The 26,824-nt window shown below is 36.7% G+C and overlaps 1 protein-coding gene across 8 annotated transcripts in view; it reads left to right on the forward strand.

Annotated features, from left to right (window-relative positions):
* Nucleotides 1-26,824, forward strand: part of CEP112 (centrosomal protein 112) — a 371,189-nt gene that overhangs the window by 138,757 nt on the left and 205,608 nt on the right. For all 8 annotated transcript variants that reach the window (XR_012059795.1, XR_012059798.1, XR_012059796.1 and 5 more), the window contains exons 18-19: nucleotides 870-1,005; nucleotides 16,350-16,457. Coding sequence is in view for 5 of the 8 variants with exons in the window: in XM_072939445.1 (XP_072795546.1) it covers nucleotides 870-1,005; nucleotides 16,350-16,457 (244 nt within the window). In the remaining 3 variants the exon portion in view is untranslated. The remainder of the gene's footprint in view (nucleotides 1-869; nucleotides 1,006-16,349; nucleotides 16,458-26,824) is intronic.

A 26,824-nucleotide genomic window follows, 5' to 3' on the forward strand; every position in this document is an offset into this window, starting at 1 on the left:
AATAGTTTGCACAGGGACTGTACCTACTTAGAGCTCAGTAGTAGTCAGTATTGACTTTCACATAAATAACCTAAAGCCTTTGTTTTTTATTTCTTTTATCACCACGCAAAGATTTATCTTCCTTTGTTGAACCTTTTTGATTACTTAATTTTAATTCAAGGTGTTACAGAGATTCCTATTAGTAATTTTTAAAAAATGAGACAATTTCACATACTATAAAATTCATCCTTTTAAAGAGTACATTTAGCAGATGGTAGTATATTCATGAGGATGTGCAGCCATCACTACTATCTAATTCCAGAACATTTTCATCACCAAAAAAATCCCCCAAACCCCACAGGCATTAGCAGTCACTTCCCATTCTCCCTGTCCTCCCAGCCCCTGGCAACCACAAATTTACCTTCCATCTCAATGGATTATCTGTTCTGGATATTTCTCATAAATAGAATCATACACTATCTGACCTTGTGTCTGGCTTCTTTGCCTGTGTACAGTGTTTTCGAGGTTTGTGTTGTAACATGCATCACAACTTCATTTCTTTTTGCGGCTGAATTCCATTGCCTGGATATACTGCATTTTGCTCATCCATTCATCAGTTGATGGAGACACATGATTGTAAAAAGTTTTAGTTTTAGGGAAATCTCTGAAAGTAGTTGTGTCCTCCTCAGAACATGTTATATGTTGATGCTCTTTCTGCTCTGAGACAAATTATGTTATTGTCAATTTTTTAAAGGGAAGATTTATAGAATTGGGATCCAAAAAATTGAAATCTGAATTTTATTTTAGGGAAGGTTAAATATTGTTCGTTGATTTGAGCCTAGTTCTTTCATTTTATATTTTAACTCTGAAGCTTTTCTGAACTTTTTTAGGGAAAAAGAGGAGCAGCTAACTCGTGTGACTGAAGTTCAGAGGCTGCAGGCCCAGCAGGCTGACGCCGCACTGGAAGAGTTTAAGCGGCAGGTGGAACTGAACTCAGAGAAAGTCTACGCTGAAATGAAAGAGCAGGTGAGGAGGCCGCTGCGCTGTCTTTTTTGAAAGTCATTCTCTCAGTGGGAAGGTATATTCTGATCTCAGGTATGACAGAAACATGTTTACTTGTTCAAAACACTTTGTCAGAATTAGCCATACAATTGGGTCAGGGATACAGAATAAGAAAGGGATATTAGGCCTGGCAGAGGAGGGCACCTGTCTCCACCAGAGCCTCAAAGGAAGAGGTGGCTCCCAGCAGCCAAGAGCAAGAGTCCCAGCAGAGAGGGCTCAGCCGGCAGACTCCCCCTGCTCCCGACAGAGCATGGGAGGGAAAGGGGCCGTGGTGTGCATCTCTGGAGGGTTTGGTCTGTGCTCCTCCCGGGCTGCTGGTGGCACTGGTCAGTGGTTTCTTGCTGGCAGTGAGTGGAAAGAGAGAGGTGGACAAGAAGATGGGTCCTCCTTCCTCCTTCAGGATTCCTTGATTCATCCTTAAAGAAATGCCAGAATAACCATTTTAAAGTCCTATCTACAAATGTGGTAACGCTTGAGTGTCTTGCTTTGGGAGCATGGATCCGCCGCCAGGTGAGGTCCCATGACCGGTTTCTGCAGAACAGGGCCTCAAGCTGTCAGCATCTGTGTTTGTTCGTGCACCATAAATAGCATTATGTTGATCAGTTACAGCACATTATCTTCACCTGGCAGTTCAGGAGCACAGAGGCTGTCTCCAGCTCTTAAACAAGTGGTATGTTTTATAGTTTTGAGGGAAAATTAAAAATTATAAAAGAATAAAGAGAACAAACACCTAGGCACCCATCTGAAGAATCAACAATTTTTAACACTGTTTATTTAAACTGAAATGTTACAGATGTAGTTTCAGTTTGCTTTGCTATTATTCATCTCTAATCACGTTACTCTATCCTCTCCTGAGAAAACCTGTATAATTATTTTAGTGTGTATTATTTCAGTGTATTTTGTACTTTCATATGCATATATGATGTCTGTGTATATCATATGCATGTATTATATATGCATATGTGAAGTATATGAATATATGCATATATAATACTTATGCTTCTATGTTTTAAAAGTTAGGTAAGTAACTTTTACAGATTTTATGTATTGTTTGCTCTTTTACATTCAATTCTGTATATCTGTGTCCTATCCATGTTGATTGAGTTCAATGCTTTAAACACTGAGTGTATTTTATCATACGAATAAACTGGGTATTTAGTTTATTTTCAGGTTTTCTTGATTAGAAAGAATGTTGCAATACTTGTTTGTGATTTGATTTTCAGCTGGAGTTACCTTCCTCGGGAGTCCCAAGCACACACTGGTGGTAGAACTGAACCTACAGGTTAACTGACGGAGCTCTATAGGGTTTACCAGTTTGGAACTGTGCTTTCTTGTTGCTTCCTTGATTCAGATTTCCACCCCTGCTGAGCTGTGGGATTTGGGTCCTGAGAGTGGGGCCTGAGATCCCTTCTCTCTGTTTCCCTGCTCCTCGCCTTGGGCAAGGGCTGGATTCCTGCTGAGAGTCAGGTTGGAAGGTGGAGACTTTCAATCCCTGTTACATGAATGTGCATCTCTTCCCAGCTCCCAGCTATGATCAGAGCCCAGGCCCAAGAAAGTACATCTGGCCCAAATGGGCAGTGGAGCTGCACAGGAGACTCTTTGATCAGCTTAACATTTAAAGGAATACAGAAACTATTGAAGGAGAGGGCCCCTGGCAAGAAATTTTAAGTATACGGTGAAGAAGGCTAAAAAGGGGGCATTTGTAAGTGCTAAGGCTGATAGTACAACTTTCTGGCAAAAGCTGAGGCCATGACAGGCACCTTTGGATCAAGAAATGCACTTCTTGGGGTTGATGATATAATATTAGCAGATTATAGAATTTATGGATAAGTAAGGAGGAAAACAAGCAAACAACATGGGACTTCTGAAAACATTTTGTAGAACAAGAAAAAGGCGTTTGTATCCAGCAGTCACAGAATATTTCCAAAACCAATCTACTATAGAGTTTAGGGAAAAAAAAACCTCTCAGAAAAGTAATACCTTTAATAAGAAGACATGATGTATACAAAAGAGGCCACACTTACCAAGTGAAATTAAGGCAGTGAAACTGGATACATTCTTAAAAAAGAATTGAACCTCAAGGAAAAAATGAAAATCATACAAGCTCCTAGGCAGGATGAAACTGGCAAAGAACTTAGAGAAACAATGGAGTAATGCTTCAGAGTTTTGAAGGGAACAAGTTGTGTCCCAATTTTATACATAACTAAGGAGTTTTTCACTTGCAAAGTCAACAGAAAAACATTTTCTTAGTAAGATTTCACATACTGTATGCTGCTTATTTCTTTTCTAGAAAAAAATTATATCAACACATCAACCAATTCAGAGATGAAGCAAAAGACATCCCACCTATGGGGAAACCATCACATTAAAGGATGAGTAGAGAACAATGGAATTTAACAAAATAAACAAATTTAACTAATTGTTAAAAATCTGGTTGTAAGATAGAATGCTAATGTTTACTGACTCTTGAAGGAGAAGGTATATAATGTAGAAAATACAAGTTTGATAAAAACAAATCTAAATGCCTAGATTACATAAATAAAGTTCAAGAAGTAAGTGGATAGAGAGGAGCACAGTATGCCAAAGCTCTGCCATGAATAGGTGAGATTCAAAGGATTCTTAAAATTAGGAAAATGTATGTTAAAATGTATGTTTATAAACATAAGCATTAATAAAATTAACAAGATGTTACATTCTCATAAAATTTTTGAGAAGATAAAAGCAAAACTTGAGATATTGCCAAAGGAACAGAAGTAGAAATAGAACAAAATGTCCAAAATAAGACAGAGCATATAATTATAATAGTAAATATTAACAGGTTAAAATTTTCTAATGAAAAGAAGGTATTGAGTAGTTTACTTAAATCTGAGTATATGCTATTTATAAAAGCTATGAGAATTATATAAGTATATTTTATCACTTGTATTCAGAATAAAAGAAAGTAAGAATATAATATTATACAATTTAGAATCAATACAAGTCAGTAAAATGGACAAGGGAATATATATATATATTTTTTTTTTCTTTTTTTGAGGAGGGTGAAGAGGGTTTTATTTTGGATATGTTAAGAGCAGAGAGGGCCTTTCTTGGTTAGGTTACCCCAAGGGAATATATTTTTGCATGCTTAAGCCAAGAGTACTTACAATGGAAAAATTGGAATGGAATAGTCATGGAGTGACTTTAATAATTTTTTAATTTTTTTAAATTTTTCTCCATCTTTGACAGCTTGGGGCAGGGAACAAAAATCAAGCAAATAAGTGATTAAAATAGCAGTTTATAAATCAGCTAGACCATAAAGAAACACTCAATGTATTTCTGAAACTTAAAATGACAGCACTTTTTTTTTACCACAATGCTTAGTAAAACCAGAAATTAAATTTCAATTAAAATTGCTACATCAGACTTCACCAAAATTAAAAACTTTCGCTCTTTGAAAGACATCATTAAAAAACAACAAAGGGAAAGTAAGGCAAGCCAGAGAATGGAAGAAAAGGTTCACAAATATTTCCAAGAACTTGTATCTAAAATATAAAAGAAATCTTACAGCTCAGTAATAAGACGACAGACAACCCAGTTAAAAATAGGCAAAGTATTTGGACATCTCAAAGAAGACTAATAAGTGCATAAAAAGATGTTCAGTGTCATCATTCATCAGGGAAGTACAAATTAAAACCAAAATGAAATGCCACTACATGCTTGTTAGAATAGTTAAAATTATGAAGATTGGTTGACAGAGCCAACTGTTGGTGAAGGCATGGTCAAATGGAGCTCTTCTACACTGCTGGTGGGAAAACTGCCAGTTTCTTAAAATGGTAAACATACATGACCATATGTCAGCCATCCATTCCTATGTGTTTAACCAAGAGAAATGAAGCCATATCCAGACACACACTTGTACACAAAAGGTGCCTGCAGTTATATTCACAAAATTTGAACAAACCAAGTATTCCTCAAAAGTTGAAATGGCAGTCATAATGCAGTAAATACAATGGAATATTACTCAGGAATAAAAATGAATGAACTACTGATACCCCAAACAACATAGATGAGTTTCAAAATCTGGCCAAATGAAAGAAGCTAAAACAAAATAGTACATATTCTATGTTGTATTACTCTCTGAGTGATGTTAGAATTCCCTAGGTAATGTCAAACTTTTTGTTTTAGCAGATTATCAACCCAATTTGTTTCAGAGCAAAATTCTTGTCTCATCTTCTGTGAGCAGGTTCCAGTTTCAGTTAAGTTCCAAAGCCTTTGCTCTAGTGTGTTGGGTTTGTTTGTATTGTGTCACTCAGGACTGAGTCTAAGAGTTGGGTAGTGATTTAAATCACTCCACCCAATGACTCCAGGCACTCATGGAACATTCTCCAGGATAGACCATATGCTTGGCCACAAAACAATTTTCAATAAATTTTAAAAGGACTAAAATCATACAAAATGTGTTCCTTGACCCCAATGATAATAAATTAGAAATGAACAATAGTAAGAAATCTGGAAAATCTCCACGTATTTGGAAATTAAATGACATACTTACGAATAACTTGTGGATCAAAGAAGATATTATAAGGAAAATTACAAAATATTTTGAACTGAACTAAAACAAAGATACGGCATATCAAAATTTATAGAATACAGCTAATGCAGTACTTAAAAAATGTCTATAGCTTGAAATATCTATATCCAAAAAGAAAGTTACCAAATCAGTAACCTACATTTCATCTTAAGAAACCAGAAAAAGAAAAGCAAGTTTCTGCTCAAGGGAGCAGAAGAAAGAAAATAATAAATATTTTTATATATTTGCAGAAAGCAAAGTACAAAACATTAAAATAGAGAAAACCAATGGAGTCAAAGCTGGTTCTTTGAAAATATCAACAAAATTGACAAATTTAGCTTGACTGATGGAAAAAGAATTTTAAATAAGGAGAAACAAATTACCAAAGACAGGAATGAAAGAGGAGAGGACACTGCTGTTGATCCTACACAAAATGAAAGAATTACTAGATGATATTTTTAAAACCTTATGCCAACAAATTATACAACTTGGGTGAAATGGGCAAATTCCTAGAAAGGTGAAAATTACTAAAACTTTCTCGAGAGGAGAAAGTCTGAATTGTCCTGTAATAGATAACAATATTTAATTAGCAATTAAAAATCATTTCACAGAGAAAATCCCAGGACCAGATGACTTCATTGGTGGATTCCATCAAATATTAAAGATAAAAAATTTTAGTTCTCCGAAAACTCTTTCAGAAAACTGATGAGGAAGGGACACTTCCCAGTTCATTTTCTAAGGCCAATACTACTGTAATATCAAAGCCAAAGAGACTGCAAAACTATAGACTAATATGTGTCAACGCTGTAGACTGCAAAAACCTTAATGGGATTTCAGTAAACTGAATCTAGAAACACATAAAAATGATTATGCAGAAAGACCAAGTAATCCAAGGTTGTTTTAAGATTTGAAAATCAGTTACTATCACACAGCATATTAATAGAATGAAAGGCAAAACCACATGATCATCTTAATAGAGGATAAAAAGCATTTGAAAAAATTTAACGCCATTTATGATTTTAAAAAAATTTTTGGCAAGTTAGGACTAGACACAAGCTTACTCAGCCTAATAATGGACATCTATGAAAATCCTAAGCTAAAAAGCTTAATGTTGGAAGACTTACTGCTTTTCCTCCTAAGAACAAAGAAAAGATGTCTGCTTTTGTGACCTCTGCTTAGCATTGTATCGGAGACTCTAGCTGGTCTCCAACAGGTGGAAAAAAAAGACATACAGATTGGGAAGGAAAAAGTACCGGTGTCTTCAGTTGACATGATTCTATAAGGTCAAAATCCATAAAAGAAACACCTGAACCAATAAATGATTTAAACAAGTTTGCAGGGCACAAGATCAATATACAAAATACAGTTATACTTCAATATACTAGTAATGAAATATTTGAAAGTGAAATTAAGGAAACAATTTAATTTACAGTGACATCAGAAAATAAAATATTTATAGATAACCTAATGAAAATTTGAAGACTTACACATTGAAAACTATAAAATCCTGCTGAGAAAAATTTTAAAAGATCTAAATAAATGGAGGGCTCTTCTGTTTTCATGGATTGGAAAACTCAATGATCAAGATGACAATTCTTCACAAATTGACGTATAAAAATTCAGTGCAATCACTGTCAAAATCCCAATACACTATTTGGGTAAAAATTGACAATAAGAGATGTTTATTTTCCCTAGTAAATTTTTAAAAAGTAAGTTAAAATAGCAATGAGCTATTTTTCAACCAACACATCAGTAGAAGTCCATGGCGGCCTGAGGAAACAGTGACACACATCTCTGGTGGAAGTGTAAAGTGATACAATCTTTTTAGAGGATTGGTTTAACCTTGTGCTTATCATTTACCTGTTCTACTTCCAGGACTCAATTTTTCAGGACTACAGAGTGTGTAAGATGTGTGTTCAAGGATGCTTATTGTGATGTTATTTATTAATGGTAAAAAATTAGAAACCATGTGTCAAAAAAAAGTTGGAGAGAATGTAAAAATTTGTAATGTCTTTTAAAGATTAAAAAAAAGAAGAAGTCTCAGAGTTGTGTGGCAGAACTGAAAGCTCTGGAGATAAAGTCATCTCGGGAATCTCGGGAACCATTAAATTAAAATCCTACCCAGCCAGCTGCAAAGTGAGACTGCCGTGAAATGAGGAAAGCCAGGGATGAAAGATAGAACGTGTGCAGTTGGTTCTGGAACCACCCTTTCAGTTGGTCCACCCTCCTATCTGACTGCTTTGTTCTGTGTCAGGTTCGTAGTGTCTTCTATCTAACATCCCAGCTCTGCCCGCCCGTTCTACGCTCCCATTTCTTGACCTTTAGAGTTCACTTCCTCTTACCTTCTAGGTGTCACATCTCTATGGACTGGTTAAATGACCCTAAACCTCGCTGATGCATGCCTCTGGGATCCCTTTTCTTCTCCCACGTACCCCACACCTGTGTCCTTTCTTTGTAAGCAGTCTTCACTGATCTGTCCAGTGGTTTTATATTCAGACTCAGTGAAAAGTGATAGTGATAGCAGTTGGTGAGCAGGAAAGCTTTTGATTGTTTTCTGTTTGAGAAATTTTTTTTATGGTTTCAGTCATAAATAGTTTTGCCAAGTGCAATTGAGTATCTGAAATAGAGAAAGCACCTTTGGTGCAAGTATAATAATGAAGAACCCCATTTTTAATGGACTCCTCATAGCTAGGCTTATTCGCAAATCAAATAATGCTCACATGGCAAATTTTAACAGACATTAAATAAAATATATGTGTCAAAACGTGGTAAATTAGAAGTCTTCTATTCCAGATTATCAGTTGATTAAAAAGTGCGAATCTAATATAGCTCAAATTCTAAAACAAACTCAATCAACAGATGCATTATTTGGAGAAACAAATGTTTTCAGATTTTTCCATAGTCTGTATTTTCCTTTTCTATTGTTGTTTTGAACTGCTCTTTTCTCTTTTCACTGAAATCTTTTGTGTAAAAGCCAGCAGAGCTTAGGGCATCTTTTTCCATTTGGAAACTACTGCAGATAGCAGACAATGAGAATTTGAATTAAAAAATAAAAGCTTTGAGTTTGTTTTTGAAAGCAAGTTGCTGTTTCAAAAATGAGGCCCATGAGAGAAAATGGAACAGAGTTAAACTTTCAAAAAAAAATTGCTTCACACTGTTTCTTTCACTTTGAAGAACTTTTTATCTCATTTAAGATTGCTTAAATAACCTAATTTTTACTCCAATGGTGAAATCCATTATATGTGTTAATTGTCAGCAATTAGTTGTGTAAAATATACATATTTTAATTGTGAAAATGTATTACTCTGTTGGAATTATTTCTGTATATATATATACATAAATGTCTTTTTTTTAAAGAAATAGTGCTCTATATTTACCTATTCTCTGTGAAACAAATACATGACTGAAAAAGACAGCTATGTTTTTTGAAGTATTGGCAGCAATTCTAAAATGAAACTTTTTCATCTTGTAAACCAACTGAATGTCAGCTAACGACTTTCTTCTGGGGCTTCCACTAACCACTTGACTTTTCTAGTTAATTTTTCTCTTCTTGAAAAGACATCCTCATTAGGTGATATTTGCTGCTAAATATCTGGCTTTAAGTTCTGCTCCTTTTTCTTTGCAGCCATCAGCTACATGGTATTAGCTTTATACTTGGAAAACCCACTGGTTTGCTATGAAAACAAAATTCGAAAATGTTGTTGACTAGTGAGATTGCTTCTGGCTCCTAGTACTTTTGAAACTGGTTAGCAGTTTCTTAAATTCTTAGAGATTGTAAGTTTAGTTCACTATCTCATTATTGCTGTTGAATTAATGAAAAAATTCTCAAGTTCCAAGGAAGAAAGAATGCCTTCTGGATATATTCATTTCTTTAAATGGAAATGGATAACAAATAGACTTAATGAAGGAAGGAGTCATCATACAGGCCATTCATTGGGACTTAACACCTTTGTCCTCTTGTCCTTTAAGGGTCATGCTGGCTCATGTAATTTTAAATAAGTTTTTTAAGACCAATTTTAAGATAATGAAAGATCCAATATAAATAGAATCATTTTCTCTCCATTGCTTTTTGATAATAGTGGAGAAATCTGTCTACCCTTTTAACATTTGAAAATTTCTTTAGGTGAGATTAGGTAGCAGAGGTAAAATTCAGTATCACTGATGAACATAGATGCAAAAATCCTTACCAAAATATTAGCAAACAGAATCCAACAGCACGTAAAAAAGATTATACATCATGATCAAGTGGGATTCTTTCCAGGGACACAAGGGTGGTTCAACATACGCAAATCAATCAATGTAATACATCATATCAACAAGAGAAAGGACAAAAACCACATGATCATCTCAACAGATGCAGAAAAAGCACTTGATAAAATTCAACACCCATTTATGATAAAAACTCTCACTAAAATGGGTATAGAGGGAACATATCTCAACATAATAAAATTCTAGTACTATATTTAAATGTTTCAGTAGAGCTTGTGTTGCTGATTAGTCTGTTCCAAATGACACAACTTCCAGAGAATAAGTATTTGGCTTTGAAAAACAAAATTAAACAAACAAACAAAATAATTAAAAGAAATCTTAACTTTCATCCTTAAATACTTAACAGAGTAGTGAGTGAAACTTTTTTCTAATAATACTCATCAATGACAGATCTCTTTTGCAGAAGAAAAATTAGCCAGAAAAAGATCTACTGAGAACATGGGATCAGGAAATATGTCATTCTTTCTATAATTGGCTGATTTGAAGGGTTATTGTGAAGGTTAATTGTGAAAATAGTAACATTATTATTTTTAATACTTCAGCAGTTTTATTGACTTACTAGCCAAGGATTCAAAAGACTTGATTTCTTCTTTCATTCATATATAAAAATTTTGTGAATACTTGCTCCATATTGGCCATTGTTGTAGATTGTAGGGATTCAGAGATTAATAAGATGTATTTGTGGCTTGTGTGATAGACCGATGCGTAGAAGTGCGTGATTATAATTGGTGGCATAACTAGTGGAATATAGAGGTCGTTTAAGAGAACACAGAGGGACATATAAGTAGCCCAGTAGATTATGTGTTTATCTGCAATTATGGCATCTTTGTGCAACTGTGAATTTCTCAGATACTTACATGTTAAAATGTTATTGGTAATGGATTTAGTAAAATCACTAAATACAAGGTTAGATATGCAATTTGATTTTATTTCTATATATTAGCAACCAACAAATAGAAAATAAACTTTGAAAAAGATGTCATGGTATCAGAACCACTTATCGAAGAATAAGTCTTAACAAAAGAGTGAGGCCTGTATTTTGAAAATGAGGAAACGTTACTGAGAGAAACCAAAGAAGACCTAAACAAATTGAAGGATATGTCATGTGTATGGATTTGAACTCTCAATGTTTTAAAAATGTCACTTTTCCCTAGATTAATCTATAGAATCAACAGTTCTAAAAATCAAAATGTTAGCAGTGCTTTTTGCAGGGCGGGGGTGGGCAGTGAGGGAAACTGGCAAACTGATTCTAAAATGTCTGTGAAAATACAGAAGGCCAGGAATAGCCATGGCAGTCTGGAAGAAGAACACAACTGGAGAATTTATCCTGCCAGACAGTGAGACTAATATCAAGCAATAGTAATTAATAGAATGTGGTTCCAGCACAAGGATAACCAGTGTTTTAGAAGAAAGAGGAAAATAGGCTCACACGTGTATGATCAACCCGACTGATGTCAGAGGAAGTACTGCTATGCAGGTGGGGAAGAATGGTCGTTTCAGTAAACGCTGCTGTGCCAGTTGGATAGCCACGTGGGAAAAAGAAAATCCTGCCCCTAATTTTATCCCATTCACAAATTAATTCCAGCACTGTAGATACACAAGGGATAGATAAAACAATAAAACTTTCAGAAGAAAATGTAGGAGCTAGGCAAAGATTTTCTAAATAGGGAACAAAAAGGCATAAAAACAAAGTAGTTAAATTCATCAAAATTAAAAGCTTCTGTTCATCAAAAGAGACCCGTAGATAATGTGCAGCATACTCAGGGTGGGAGAAGATAAACGCAATTCAGATATTGAACAAAAATTCGTATCCAGAATTGATAAAGAACTCCTACAAATCAATAAGGAAAGGACAGGCACCAAACATGTGTTAATTGATTTTCTCTGTTAAGGATATTAATTTCTACTGAGTCTTTAGCCAAGCACAGAAATAATTGTTTATCTGTCTTTCTGCCATTTGTATCTATCTGTCTGAAAATATTTGAAGGACGATTTCTTATGGTTTATCTAATATGGTTTAAATAAAACAAGATATATTTTGAATTGTATATTTCTAAAGAATTGTATAATTGTCTAGTGTGAATTATACATGTCAGATTACTGAGAACATAACAACACAAGAGTACTTGAATAGAGGAAGAGCAATAACGTATATGACCATATTTGACAGAGACTGCCAGATGTCGGTCCAGTGTCCCTTCCTACTTTCTTACTAATGCGATAGACCCCTGATTTTATTTAGGGCAACGTTAGACACAGTTTTAAAACTTCAGTCTCTTACCTTGCAGATGGAGTTTGGCTTTTAATGTAGTTCTAGTGAATGAGATGCAAACAGTGTAATTAATTTGCTATTGACAAGAGCTTGCAAGGAAGCCCCTTAAAAGAGTTTTCAACTCAGCTAATACGGACCCTTTGCCCTTGTCCCCTCACCCTTCACCCTTTGCCCTTCCTTTCCCAGATGTGCAGAGCTGCAGAGGCCATTTTGCAACCATCATGGGAAGCTGAATTGCAGAGACCTTAACCCTGACATCTTTGAACTGCCAATATAGCAGCCTATTTCTGAACTTTTTGTTACAGGAGGAAAACACAAAGGGCCTATGTTGCCTAAGCTGTGGATACTTCGTTTTTTTTCTTACATGTAGCTAAAGTAATGCTTGAGGCACCGGAAAATTCAACATCTTTGTTTACCTCTTTTCATTACCTGTAAACATTAAACATTCACAGAAATACACTCAAGCCCTTTTCTGCTCCTAATTTGATCACTCTTAGCTTTTTGGAAGCCAGAGTTACATAAGAAAGGAGTGGAGTTTTTTTCCCCTTACACTTGAAGTTAAATGGAATATGGAATGATGTATGATGAAGCAGAATCTTTTGTATCCATGGCAACTGAGAACCCTGTGCTTCTATACAAACTTCAAGTATTTTACGAGACTTGCCTTTTGATTTTTGCTTTTAGATTGTGGAAGGAGGATGGAGTGGGGTCTTGCGTTTTCGGTCAGTATAGAACACCATTTTCATATAGCAGTTACTGTGGACTTTGAATTTTTCTTGATGTTTAGATATAAAGGTCTTTTCATGTGCTTCAGATTTCTGTTTTGATTATAGAAGATAATTCTATTTTTGGGAGGAAGATACTCTTTTTTTTAAATGAATTTACTACATAAAGCTCTTAATTTTTATTTGAAGTATTTTACTGTTTTAAATATTTTAATGTTTATTATTTCTTTTTAGTATTCAATCAGTGAAGCAGAATAAGAAAGAACCAAAAATCGATTTCATAAGAAGATCTGTCGTAAAAGTACTAAATAAACCAGATCTTCTTTGATCTACCTTTTTTCTTTCTCTTCTGTTTTTGCCTACTCTCCTTTCACCCTTAAGAATTTAATACATATTTATTCTGCATACCATAGCAATTCATAATGAAGATACAGAAGAAGGAATTATAAGTCATGGTTTCTTTTATTTGGGAGCTCATAATGTAGATGAATAAACAAAGCTCACCCATTTGAAACACTCCCATACTGGAGGGAAAAACACAACGTGCTAAGAAAATGATGTTAGGTCCTAGAGCGCAGAGAAAAGGTCGATGTTTATGTCAGTTGGTGAATGAAAGAGCACCTCAGAGAGGAGAGGAGGCTTGAATCAACCTTGAAGATTGAGTGTTTGGATGAGGGAAAATATGGGGGGGAACAGCTGTGACTTGTTTGGGAAGTGCCCAGGGAACTGAGGTGGAGGCAGTGTGGCTTGCTGAGGACAAATTAAGGGGACTCTGGTAGAGGTCTGATGTGAAAAGCACTGAAGGAGCTAGAGCCTTGAAACCCACATCTTGAGTTAGAAACCAGCTAAAACCAAGTGGGCTCGACTGTGCTTCGTTTAATAATTCCTTAGCAGATTTACTCTTGACCACAAGGCTGAAGTCTCACGGATTGACGTCTTAGAGCTCTTATCACTGAATTTACAAGCTGATGACTTAGTATTATCAAGGTTGCAGTCTTCGGTATTTACAAAGAAATACTAAATGTCATGCCATAATCTAGATACTCCAGACTTTGATGTAAGAACTGGAAGCTGAAAGGTGGTGTTAGCAAGCAGCGGTGGGCGGCAATAGACATTTTGTTCTCGTCCAGTGACACTGGTGCTTCTCACTGAACAGCTCTGCTCCCCAAACCTTAAAGTTTAATCTGGATAAGTGCATTTGAGTGTTTTCCCCCCATATTTAATGCGAAAAACTGAAGGAAGTGTTTTCGTGGTTTATTCCTCCTAATACTCATGTTTTATCTAATCTTAGCACTTACCAAAAGGTAACCTGAAAGGAAGACATTGTGTACAAGTTGAAAAGGAGAAATATCTCAGCATATCAGTGAAGCAGAGTAGTAAGAATACAGAGTGGCCAGCGATAGAATGGTTATCACATTAACTGACAGTTGCCTCAGAAAAATATCTTCCAAAGTTAAACTCGGGGTAGAAAGACAAATACTGTACCACTTTGAATTAAAGGTGCCATTTTCATGTTACTAAGCTGAAATCTCTTACTCTGTGTAAGAATGTCTCTTTCCTGTCACATGTAAAAGAGCATCTGGTAAAAGTGAGGACAATAATATATCATCTATCTAATATTCTAAGCAACAGAAAACATTACATAGATTCAATACTATGTTAATTTATATGTGTTGTAAAGAATTTGGTGCTATTGTTGAAGATTGTTCATTCAGCAAATTTCAAACCAAGTTTGGTCCACTGTGTCTTTTTATTTATTTATTTTTGTTGTTTTCCATTTGATTAGTATTTATTGAGTCCCTATATGTGCCAGGCAGTGTGCTAAATGGTTGAGTGAATGTGGAGTTACAGTCCATTGAGACAGACAGACATTAAAAACAGCCCTAATGAATAAGTAAGTTGTATAGTATACCATATATCCTATGGTAACAAAGAAACAGTAAAGGAAGGAGACTGGGAGGACTTGGGGGTGGGGGCGGAAATTAAAGCAGGGTGGTCAGGGAGGCCTCAGTACAAAGGTAACATTTAAGCAGAATTTTAAGACTTTGAGAAAGAAGCCATGTGAATGTCTAGGGGAAAGTTTGTAGACCCCAAGATGAGAGCATTTCTGGCATCTTTTAGGCCAAATAAGGAAGCAGGTGGGCTGGAGTGGCAGTGATGGTGGAGGTATAGAGCAGCAGTGAGGACCTCAGAGCGGAACTGGGATTGGATCATGTAAGGCTTCATAGAGCGTGGTCGACTCTGACTTTTTTTAAATAACAGCTTTATTGAGATATAACCATATACCAACAATTCACTCATTGTAAGTGTACAGTTCAGTGATTTTTTAATATATTCACAGAGTTGTGCAACCATTGTCACAATCAATTTTAGATTTTCGTCATCTCAAAAGAAACCCCATGCCCTTTAGCAGTCACCCTCCTACCCACCTTCCAGCTTAGGCAGTCCCTAGTCTGCTTTCTGTTTCTACAGATTTGACTAGTCTGGAAATGGTCTTTTCCGACTGCCTTCTTTCACTTAGAATACTGTTTTCAAGGTTCATCCATGTTGTAACATGTATTAATACTTCATTCCTTTTTATGGCTGAATAACATCCCATTGTGTGGATATGCCACATTTTGTTTATCTGTTCATCAACTGATGGACATTTGGGTTGTTTCCTCTTGTTGGCAATTATGAATATTTGTATATAAGTTTTTAGTATGGATGTCTATTTTCATTTCTCACCTATGAGTGGAATTCCTGGTTCATATGGAATTTATATGGGCTCATGTGGTTAAAACTCTGTGTTTAATCTTTTGAAGAACTGTCAAACTGTCTTCCAAAGTGGCTGCATCATTTCACATTCCCACCAAGAGTGTGTGATGGTTCTGATTTCTCCACATCTTCACCAGCACTTGTTGTTATCTATCTTTTTGAGTATAACCATCCTAGTGGGTGTGAAGTGGTATGTCATTGTTTTAAATTGAAGTTGCCTAATGACAGTGGAGTTGAGCATCTTTTCATATGCTTGTTGGCCATTTGTATATCTTCTTTGGAGACATGTCTTTCCAGTTCTTTTGCCCAATATAAAATTGGTTTTAACTGCCCATTTATGATTGAGTTGTTAGAGTTCTTCACATATTCTGTGTATTCTAGATGCAAGTCATTTTTCAGATACATGGTTTGCAAATTTTTTTTCCCATTCAGCACACAGCAAGGCCTTAATAAAATCTTGTTGACTAAATATCTGGCTGTTCAAAATTGTATTTCCATTACAGTGTTACTGTAACATTAGAATTTAGTTAGTTATATACCAATTGTAGTTTTCCTAACTTAAAACTAATAAAACATATTGAATTGGCACATCTTTCATTATTTTATCATCTTTAAATTCAGTATTATGATTGATGAGGTGTTGAAAACCTGTTATTTTAATGAATGGACAAATGACAAAAATACGGAATACCATTTGTCATGTAAAAATTTAATATTTGATTTTTAAATTTTATAGATGGAAAAAGTGGAAGCAGATCTAACTAGATCCAAGTCTCTTCGTGAGAAACAATCAAAGGAGTTTTTATGGCAGCTGGAAGATGTCAAACAACGGTATGAACAGCAGGTTGGTCCTTCCTTTTGATGATGCTGTCTGATTTTCTGATGTACATGTAATCTCTCTTTTAAATATCTCTTTATATCACAAAATCTCTGTATGATGAAAATACTTAATAAGGACCTTATTACCAGTGTATTTGAAATATTTAAAATAATATTTGTTTCAGTAGAATCCAGAGATGGAGATTTTGAATCTCCATAAACTGAATGTTTAATTGAAACATTTACTGTGAATCTTCAGTCCTTCTATTCCTGTCAGAGGGTGAATTTGACTTACTCATTTATTTAATAAATGTTTTGGCGCGCCTACCTTGGGCCGGACACTGTCACCGACACTGGGCAGAGCAGTAAGCAGGGCCAACAGGGTTCCTTTCCTCATGGAGCTTGGATTTTGGTGGCAAGCCAGCCCATAAATAGAAGGTGAAACAATTTCAGAGTGAGTTGCAAAGAGGGAATGGGGGTGTGTGCCTAGACCTTGCCAGGTAGAGGGTGGAGGTGGGTTACCAGCATTGGTGAGTGGGCAGGGGACCTTGTGCTGAGAAAGTTAGGGAGGAGCTAGCCATGAAATCTCTGCAGGAAGAGTGTTCCAGGCTCAGGGAACAGCAAGTTCAAAGATCCTGAGATGGGAGAAGCTGGGAATGTTTAAGAACAAAATGACACTAAAGGCTAGTTTGGCCAGGAGCCTTGAGAAGAGAGATGAGGGGGAGTGAGGCTGGGACCAGGACATGCAGGGAAGCATACGGAGCTTAGATTTTGTTCTCACTACTCTGCCTCTTACTTATTCATAAAAAAGGTTTTATTTTCATCTTTTAAAAAATACATTCCTGCTGATTCTTGGAATATTTAATTAAGGTGGCTGTTAATTTTTACTTGTTTGTCTAAGTTGCTTGTCTTGTTCCTTAACATCTAGGAAAACAGTGATTAGCTTAGTCAGTTAAAATTTTTTTCTAAAGACGATATTTGAACCTTCTTCTTCTGGAAACCTGAGTAATTTTTTTCATTATTGTATTTTTAGTCCCTTATTAAGTGGGTACCTCATCTACCATTCCTATAGGAATATTTTTACATGTGCAAGATGATATATGTTCATGAAGGATTATTTGGAATAATGAAAAAAGTTTATAAAGCCAATGATTAAATAAATTATGCTAAATCTAGACTATGAGATACTGTCATTAAAAATATTAATATAAACTATATGAGCCAACATAAATTCCTAAGACATAATGTTATAGAGGGGAATAAAGCACATCACAGAACAATTTTTATATTATGATCTTTCTTATGTATACATGTGTCTGTATCATATAGCTAGATATGAAAGTTTAGCTTTAGAATTTTAGAATGCATGTCTATAAAATGGGCATGAAATTATAGGTTAGATTATAATAAATTGAGACTGTCGTTGTATGCTTTAAATAAACTTTTACTTAAAATTTCACAAACGGTATGTGCCATGCATCACTTGCATAATTAAAACATTAAGGTTATGAATGTAAAGAAACAATAGAATAGAATAAATATAGAATATTTATATTATATCTATAGTATTGTAAGTGGAAAATAAATTTGGATTAATGAAATACAAAATCAATTCAAACAATTCATATACAGTATAAAATTACCCAAGAGATAAAAATCCTAAAAGATAAGAAAAGACATAGAAGAAAGAACAATAGCAGATTGTTTTCTAAGATGCCAAAATATGGATAGCTTTAGATTTTCTAACTGCAAAAGCCAGTGCAAAAGAATTATTTTAGCAGGATTTTTTTTTTTAATGATGTAAGAATGAAGTATCTGATTTCTGATTAATAGGTGATAGCAACTGAAAGTCATTCTGATATATGCCAACTTAAAAATACATTTCCACTGAAATATACTTTCTCTAAAGAGCTATAGAAGGTGTTTTCCAGAACTTTAATACTAGAATGGAGGTTGCTTGGGAAACTAGCTTTAGAAATGAGGCATAGAAATTTATACAGGAAGTGGAACCCACAAGTAGGAAGGGGGGAGGGGTAAGAGGGAAACTGGGGCAATAATTCATCAAATTTAAATAAGATTATCAAAGGAGGGCAAGAAATGTTGTTTGTTAACATGCTGGAGTGTAGACCCGAGGCGATTTGGGGGCTAAAAGCAGTATTAGAAGCACTAATAAAAACAAGCAAAATGTCCGTTCCACCGTGTAAACTGATGAAGAAACAGGGGAGAGAGGAAAACCAGCAAGTTTAAAACTCTCTGGGACACAAATACTCATCAGAAGCTATTGTACTGCAGGGTATGTATAAGGGGTTGAAAGTTCTCTGAGAGTTTTTAAAATTATATTTTCATTTTGATGGTAACCATGTGGATGACACATTTATAACCAAGTGTAGCCAAGTAACTTCAGTGTCTGATTTGCATTTATTTTGTGATATTTTTGGCACAACTCTGGCCTTTTAAGTTGGATGTAGTAAGTGAAACCACGGAAGAAACTTAACATTTGACTAAATAAAAGTTACTTTAAGTTAAAGAAAACAAAGAAATAATATTTGCAGCAAATATGATAGACAGAGAGTGATTCCTTTTGTTAAATTAATAAATGTATAACAAATAAAAATAAGATATAAATAAAGTAATTAGCACAAATTATAAGAAAATCATTAATGCCCCAATAAATGACCTGGCAAAGGAAAGAAACGTACAAGAAATAAATTGAGTAAATGACCACGTAGAAACATCCTCAGCCTTGGTGTTAATAAAAATGCAAAGTAGAACCAATAATGATACATCATCCAAAGTTGACAAAAGTTTAGTAAAATTAGTACTTTCATATGTTGCTAGTGGCATTATAAATTAACATAGCCAAAAGGATTTTGGTAGTACCCACCAAAAGTCATAAAAATGTTGATACCCTCTGGCCCAATTGTCCTTAACCTTGAAAATCTGACAGAAATATTCAAGTAATGAAGTCAGTTAATTTTTAGATGTTGGAAATCGTGGTTGATTCTTTTTCTGTGAGCTCTAATTTCCACATTTTGATAGTGTCTTTTTAATGTGACTGTCACTTTTTTAGTGTAAAAATAAATGTATATAAGCTCATTTGAAAGAATGTTAAGCTTCAAAGGTTTTTATCAGAATTATAGGTTTTAAAATGTACGAAATGTTTGTCTTTTATCATCTTGGTCAAACATATTTAATAAGGAAAATTGATTAATTCTTTAAAGATTGATACTGTTAATAGAAACGATACACTATTGAATCAATTTTTCTGTATTTCATTTTCATGAAAAAGAGAAATGATATAAATGTTATACAAATGTGTAACAGAAATTTTTTAAAACCACTCGAAGATCTCTGATGTCAGTGCAGATTTCACCCATTTTTATTCGTCCTTTGTCTGTAGGCCTGTTCATTCTAGCCCATGTTGAGAGTGAAGATCCCAGGCAGTAACTTACTAAAGGAAAGATAAAACAGGAGTATGAGCTAGTAGGTTTTAGGAGAATATTCACTGATGTGATAGTATAGAAACTTTTTCAAGCCTTTTTTTCAGCAGAAGATTCTATTAACTGGAACAGTATTCCCCTTGACCACTCCAAATTAAGGTTTTTACTGTGAAAGTTTGTCACGAGAAAAGACAGACATATAGTTGAGGTCCCTACAAGCCAGCACGAGTTCACTGAAAGTGAAGCCGATTAAACTAAGCTCATTTCCTTTTTGAACAGGGTGGCCAGGCTGGTAGATAAGGAAAGAGAAATAGATGTGATACATGTGGACTTCACTGAGCCCTCTGACAAGGCCCTTTGTGAAGGCAGAATGGGACACGTGGTTCAGCTATTGGTACATTTATGTGGTTAAGTGCTAGTTTAAAAGGTCGTCTCTGAATGACTAGTGTCAACCTGAAGTGAGATTTCTAAGTGGGTCACTAGGTGATGATAAGGAGCAGTTTCCTGCTTGCTTAGATTTCAGAGGAGTAGTTCACATGTGGGAAACGGAAATCAGTTTTCTGAAGCTTTCAACAACTGAAATTAAGAAGATTACATTTTGGGGAGCTGAGTATAAAATGCCATGCTTCGGTTTAGAAAATCATCTGCAGAAAGTATGTGGCGGGGGAGGCGTAAGGTTGTAGGGGGTGGGGGCGGCAAGGAGGACGAACCCCCTGAAACAGGGGACGAGTGGGAGCTAAAAGATATGGACTCCAGTGTGTACATATCAGGTCATATGAGGAGTAGTCGATCCTGGTTGCCAGATTTTAAGTAGGACACTGACAAACTCAAACATGTTCAAAGTAGGGTTTCCAGGAACACAGAAACGTTTAGAACTATGTCAGAGGGAATATTTCAGGAAATAAGAATATTCTGCCAAGAGAAGACAAGACTACAGAGAATTGCACATCTATCTGTTTTTAAATTCAGGGTCTGTAATAGAGGAATGTTAGGATTGGTTTGTGTAAATAAAATCGTAATAGCCAACAGTCAGTAGGACCTGCTCCGGGCCAGGTGCCGTTTCTATGTGCTTTACGTGACTTCAGCCACTTCCCGTCTTCGCGGTAATCTTGTAAGGCAGGTACCTCTATTCATTCTTGCCATCTTCCAGTTGTAGAAACTAAAGCACATCCAGTTAAGTAACTGGTCGAAGGTCCCACAGTTGATAGATGGTTGATATGGACTCCCTGTAGAGTTCCAGGGGGCAGATATTGAACCTCTGGGCAGAAAGTATCGTGAGGAACATTTTGAGTTATTTCAAGGTAGTTCTTTCCTAAAGAATTATTCAAATATCTAGTGGTTGGTCTTATGAGAAAGTATGTTTCCCAACCTGAGCATGTTGAGGTAACTGCCCTGAGTGTGGCGGGTGGATGCTGTGCGTTGTGGGTGGGGAGGGGGCCCTGCTGCTAATGTCACTTCCAGATCCAATGTTCTGTGACTTTCCATCCCTTGTTGATTAGACCCTCCACTCCTCTGTGGGTCTCTTGACAGATGTAGCCGCTCCGGTTCCATCACAGACTTAACTCACTTCCATTCCTCATTGCAGGGTTTCTGCCTTCCCAGTTGCCACTCAAGTACAAGTGTGGCAACCTTTCTGTTATTTTTGTCTTACAAATGGAAACATAAAAATCTAAAAATCTTAAATGCTGTGGTTGTAGCATGTCACACTGGAAGGGGATTTAGATGCTGATCACCCAGGTCCTTGCCTCTCAGACTTGGGTAGGTGATCCTGGGGTAGCGAGTGAGTGCCCACCAGGGTGAGTGTGAAGCTTGCTGGCAGAGCATGGATTCCCAGAGCATGGATTCACTAGATTATTTTGTGGGGAAGCAAAGTAGTTTTACTATTGGGGTAACATTCATATTAAAACAAACATAGACTTTTCCTGTTTTGTAAAATGCAAAGTTCTCATGAATTTTTTAGATAAAATAGGACATTTCAAAGAAACTTCCAGTTTGCAGAAGCTGCTTCAGGCTGTGCCCTCAGATCCCCTGGGAAGGGGTACTATTCATTTTCACTGCTGTGAGGGGTACTTTGGAAGAAAAGTTTTAGAAGCACTTTTCTGGTCTAATACGCACATTTTATAATGAGAGAATTCACATCCAGAGGAAATGAACGACTTAGGCCTTCTGGGCCTCAATTTCCTTATTCAGCTGTAATTTTTAAGTCCCTCCCATATACAAAGCATCATGCCAGGGACAGCAATGAAGTGAGAAAAGCAAAGTGCTTTTTCAAAGTATTTTAGCCAAAATGCACGCATTAAGTGTGCAGATGTGGAGAGAAAAACATCAAACACATGGGATAAACACTCACACAAATATCCTGTAAAGCCCAAGCTTTCATCAAGATTTCCTGTTTCTTTCCTGTATAACCCATTGGAACAAAAAGACAATTCTAATTGTCTTTTCACAAACCTCATTCAAGTTGGAAACAAACAACAAAGCAGGCATGCTAGGATTTCCTGAACTATGGAGATTTTTTTTGGCAACCCATCATATCATTCTTTAATCTTAATATTTTATATCTTCTTTTTTCACTACAAAACCTTTAAAGGGAAATGTAGTTCAACAGATAAACAAGTGGTCAGATTCCCCAGAAAGAATAAATACTTATTGTTGGCAATTACCAAAAGCACTGAAGGGCCAACCTCTTACAAGTTACCATTATTTGAAACTTAAAATAATTTGGTAGCAAAGACAAGTCAGAAATTATACAAGATAAGCAACTGGGAAATTTTAAGATCAGTTGAGATATTTCAAAAGCAGATAGCATGCAATTCCCAGTTTTTTTCCTCTGTAAATAGTTTACTTTTTTAGTTATCTAGATTTTTTAGGTAATAGAGCCTGAAAACATAGACCTCTTTTAAATTAGATTGGTCTACACTGGAATAGGATATAGCAGAAAGCAAGAGAGAGCGGAAACAGAGGGTCCAGTTTCTCAGCGTAGGTGGAGGTGCTGGCCTCGGAGGGGAGGGGCCTCGGCTGTACCTAGTGGGAAGCGGGGAAGGGACGGAGGCACGGAAGTTTGTAGACGCTATTACTGGAGGTTTTCCTTTGTGAGATGGGGGGAATATCGTTTGCTGAGACTGAAGGAATTACATGGAGGGGAAAGCGGACGGAAGTGGGAATTATTTGAAATTATTTTGGTGATGGCACTACTGATATGGGTAGAAAAACTTGGTAAAATTTCTGTTTGATATTGTGATCCCAGATGAGGTTGATGACCATGAATTTGTGGGTCTGCCTCTTCGAAATGGATTTTCATATGATTTATTAATGTCTACAGCTAGTACACTGCTGCTAATCTCTTTGTCTTGTTCTTCTTGCTCACCTCTTCATACTCTTCTTGAAAGTCTCTTTTGCTTGTCTTTCCTTTTTCAGTTTGTAGTAATCGTTGAGCCTCAACTACAGTCACTGGGCTCCTCATTGGCGATCAAGACAAATGCAGTGCCTGATCCAGTGATGCTCCAAGTCTTTTGAGTTATTTTTTCCCCACAACCACCTAATCCAGGGAGTGCAGCTGTGTTTCGCGGCACAGACGGTCCTACAGGAAGCAGGCAAAGCCAGACTCCTGGCCTCTTGGGCTTCCAGCGTCAGAGAGGGACCCAGGCTGTGAAGAAGCAGAACCTGGGCCCGTGAGTCCAGGGCACGTGTTGGGAGCTGGGGTTCATGGAACAGGTGTTGATTCTTGGTGAAAGGTGCTTAGGGCAGGGTCTCAGCTTCCTTTCTGTAAAATTTCCTGGCTTGGAACTTTTCTCATGTAGGTTAAAACAAGTGACGCTGTTACCTAGAGTGAGAATTAAGCAGGCAAAGATGAGCAGTTTTTTTCAATGACTGTAGTATGAAGTGTAGATGTTTAATTTTAGGGATATTCATTTTTAGAATGTTTCCCAGATAGTGACAGGGCTGACTGATGATACCATTGTCCAGGTACCTAAAAAATCTAAAGTCGAATAATGTCTTTCCAGTCATTCATTACTCAAGGCGTATTACTGAGCAACTACTTTGTGCTAAACACTGTTCCAGGGGCTTAAGACATGGCAGTGAACAAAACAGAGTCTCTGCACTTACAGTAGGGGAGACAACAGCAGCCACCCCAACCTTAGAAGGTAATGTAGGTGAGGTCATGGTAGTTGCCATGAAATAAAGCAGGTGTTCGTGAGTGAAGGGGCTGTTTTTATATAAGGTTGTTATTTCATCTAAGATGTTATTTTAGGTAAGGTTGTCAATGAAGGACTGAAGAAGTGATATTTGAATAAAACCTGAATGAAATGAAGGAGGAAACCATACAAAACCTGAGATGAGGAAAGAATGTTTCAGGCGGAGGGAACAGGTTGGTATGTGGCCGGAATGGAGTGAGCTGGGGAGAGTGGGTGGAGCCGAGGTGAACTTATTGTAGGGGAGGCAGGAGAGGAGGCAGAGAGGCTGGCTAAGACACCGTTGTGATAGATTGACCAGAGGTTACTATGGCTTGTTCTAGGGTGGGAGTGGTGGGTGATAGCCAGTGGTCAGACTTAGGATAGATTTTACAAGCAGGACTTGTTAATGAATGTGAAGTAGAGTGTGAAGGAAAGAGGGGACTCAAACATGAGTCAAGTTTTCCAGCTGAGCAACCAGGTGAACAGTGGTGATAGACATTGACACAAAAGAGAAAGAAAAGGAAGTCCCGGTACTGAGCCAAGGGACATACCAACAATTAGGGATGGGGAAGAGATGGAGGAAATAGCAAAAATGACTGTGAAGGAGCAGACAGTCGGGTAAGAGGAAAAACCAAGAAGATACGATTTCCCATACGCCATGTGCAGCGAGTGTTTCAGGAAGGAGGAAGTGAGTAACCAGTTGTTTTAGGTGTTGCCAAGAGGGGAAATTAGATGGAGACTGAGAAATGACCATTGGATTTGGCAAGGAGGTCTTTAGCTGCCTGACAGACCAGTTTCAGTAGAATGTGGGAACAAAAGGCTGAATGATATGGGTAAAGAGAGGATGGGATGTAAGCAACCCTTTGAGGAATTTTGAAAGAAAGGGAGCAGAGAAATAGGGCAGTCACTAGAGGGTTGTGTAGGATCAGGGGAAAGGTTTTTAAAAATGAGATATAGTAAAAACATATTTGTTGATGAGCATGATCCAATGAGAAGAAAATGTTGATGATGCAGAGAGTGATGGGATAATTGTGAGAGCGACATGCTTAATTTGGCAAGAGTGGATGGAATCCAGTCCAGAGATGGAAGGACTCACCTAGCAGCAAGGCTATCTGTCCGTTCAATTCAGAGGAAAGGCAGAGACTACGCAGGTAGACAGGCCAACTTGGTGATAAGATAGATGAAGTCGTTCTCTTCTGACCACAGTCTTCTCTCGGTATCCTTGGGGGACTGGTTCTAGGACCCCCCTTGGATACCAAAATCCACGGATGCTCAAGTCCCTTTTACAAATTGATGTAGTATTTGCATATAACCTATGCACATCCTCCCATAGACTTTAAATCGATTATCTCTAGATTACTTAGAATAAATTCAATGTAAATAGTTGCTAGAGCACTGCAAATTCAAGTTTGCTTTTTGGAACTTCCTGGAATTTTTATTTTTCCCAAATATTTTCAATCCTTGGTTGAATCCACAGATGCAGAACCTACGGATAGGGAGGGCCAGCTCTCCTTTTAGTTCTGATGGCTCCTGAGTGCCACAGGTTCCATTCAAAATGATGAATAATGATGATGCATTGTAGGCAGTGTGAGGAGAGTATGAAAAAAATAAAGTCTTCGCCCATATGCTGGAGGAGTTTATAACCTGATTGATCAGTTCGTCCTTCTAATTTTCAGACTAGCTGGGAAACTCTGATGATTTTTATTTTTCACATTCATTCCACAGCAGTGATATACTATAGATTAAGTCATACTAAATGTGTTTTAGAAAAACAGACATAAGGTAAAATAAATTAAAATACACAGTTAAGACTTTTTTTTTCAGAAAATGTTGAACTCTATCTAAGAGGGTATATTCTTTGTTAATGAATTTTCTGTTTGAGTGGTTTAAGTAAACCGTCATTAAACCATGAAGAAATATCTTGAAGCATCCAACTCTGAATCTTTACTGGGTTTTAACTGAGATCTGGCAGATAAAAACACAGAAAACAGTAGCTAAATTTTCAAAAAGTTTTAAAAGCCCCAGATAGTTCCTGTCACTCATCACCTACAGGTGCCGGCTAAGTATTTTGAGATGTTAGCTGGGAAAGCAAACTGCCCAAAGCAGTACTTGCTTCCAGCACAGGCAGCACTGATGGACCGTCCTTCTAATCTCTTGGTGCTTCCAGCCTTAAGCTCTCAGCGCATCCTGGGCTTTGGGGCTTCGGCGGGCATTGGTCCAGGCTGTTGAAGGTTGACTGTCGAGGAGAAGGAATGAAACAGCAGCATAGGCTGGCAGATCCTTGCTGCATCTCTCATAGCAGTTAGCACAGCAATCTTTAACTTCCAGATAAAGAGAATTTGGGTAACTACCCTGAACTGTTGATTGTCAGATTTCATGGACGGCTCAATTTGTTGTAGCAAATACCTAATCCTGGAGCCACAGGGCCCCCCACAGATGACAAATTCTATTTCTGTTCTGGACACACTGCTGACTTTTTATTATTTCTTTTGGTGCCTGTTTCTATTAACATGTTGTTCAGAAAGTCAGACCATACTGTAGTAGTTTATGTATTGAAAATGTATTTTTCCTTTGATTCCAAAGGGTTGGAGTCTTTATCTCCCATGAAATGGAATGTCAGATAGCACATTTTATATCGTGTAAGTGCAATTTAATAGAAGACTCTAACATATTTTAGTGAGGAATCAGTCTAGCGAAAGGGTGCTAATTTTATAGTAGACTGTCTCACTGGAGCTAAATTCCTAGAAATCTAGAGAATTTAGTAACTTATTTTGACA

This window comes from Vicugna pacos, chromosome 16 (genome assembly GCF_048564905.1).
Source record: "Vicugna pacos chromosome 16, VicPac4, whole genome shotgun sequence".
NCBI classification, from domain to species: domain Eukaryota; kingdom Metazoa; phylum Chordata; class Mammalia; order Artiodactyla; family Camelidae; genus Vicugna; species Vicugna pacos.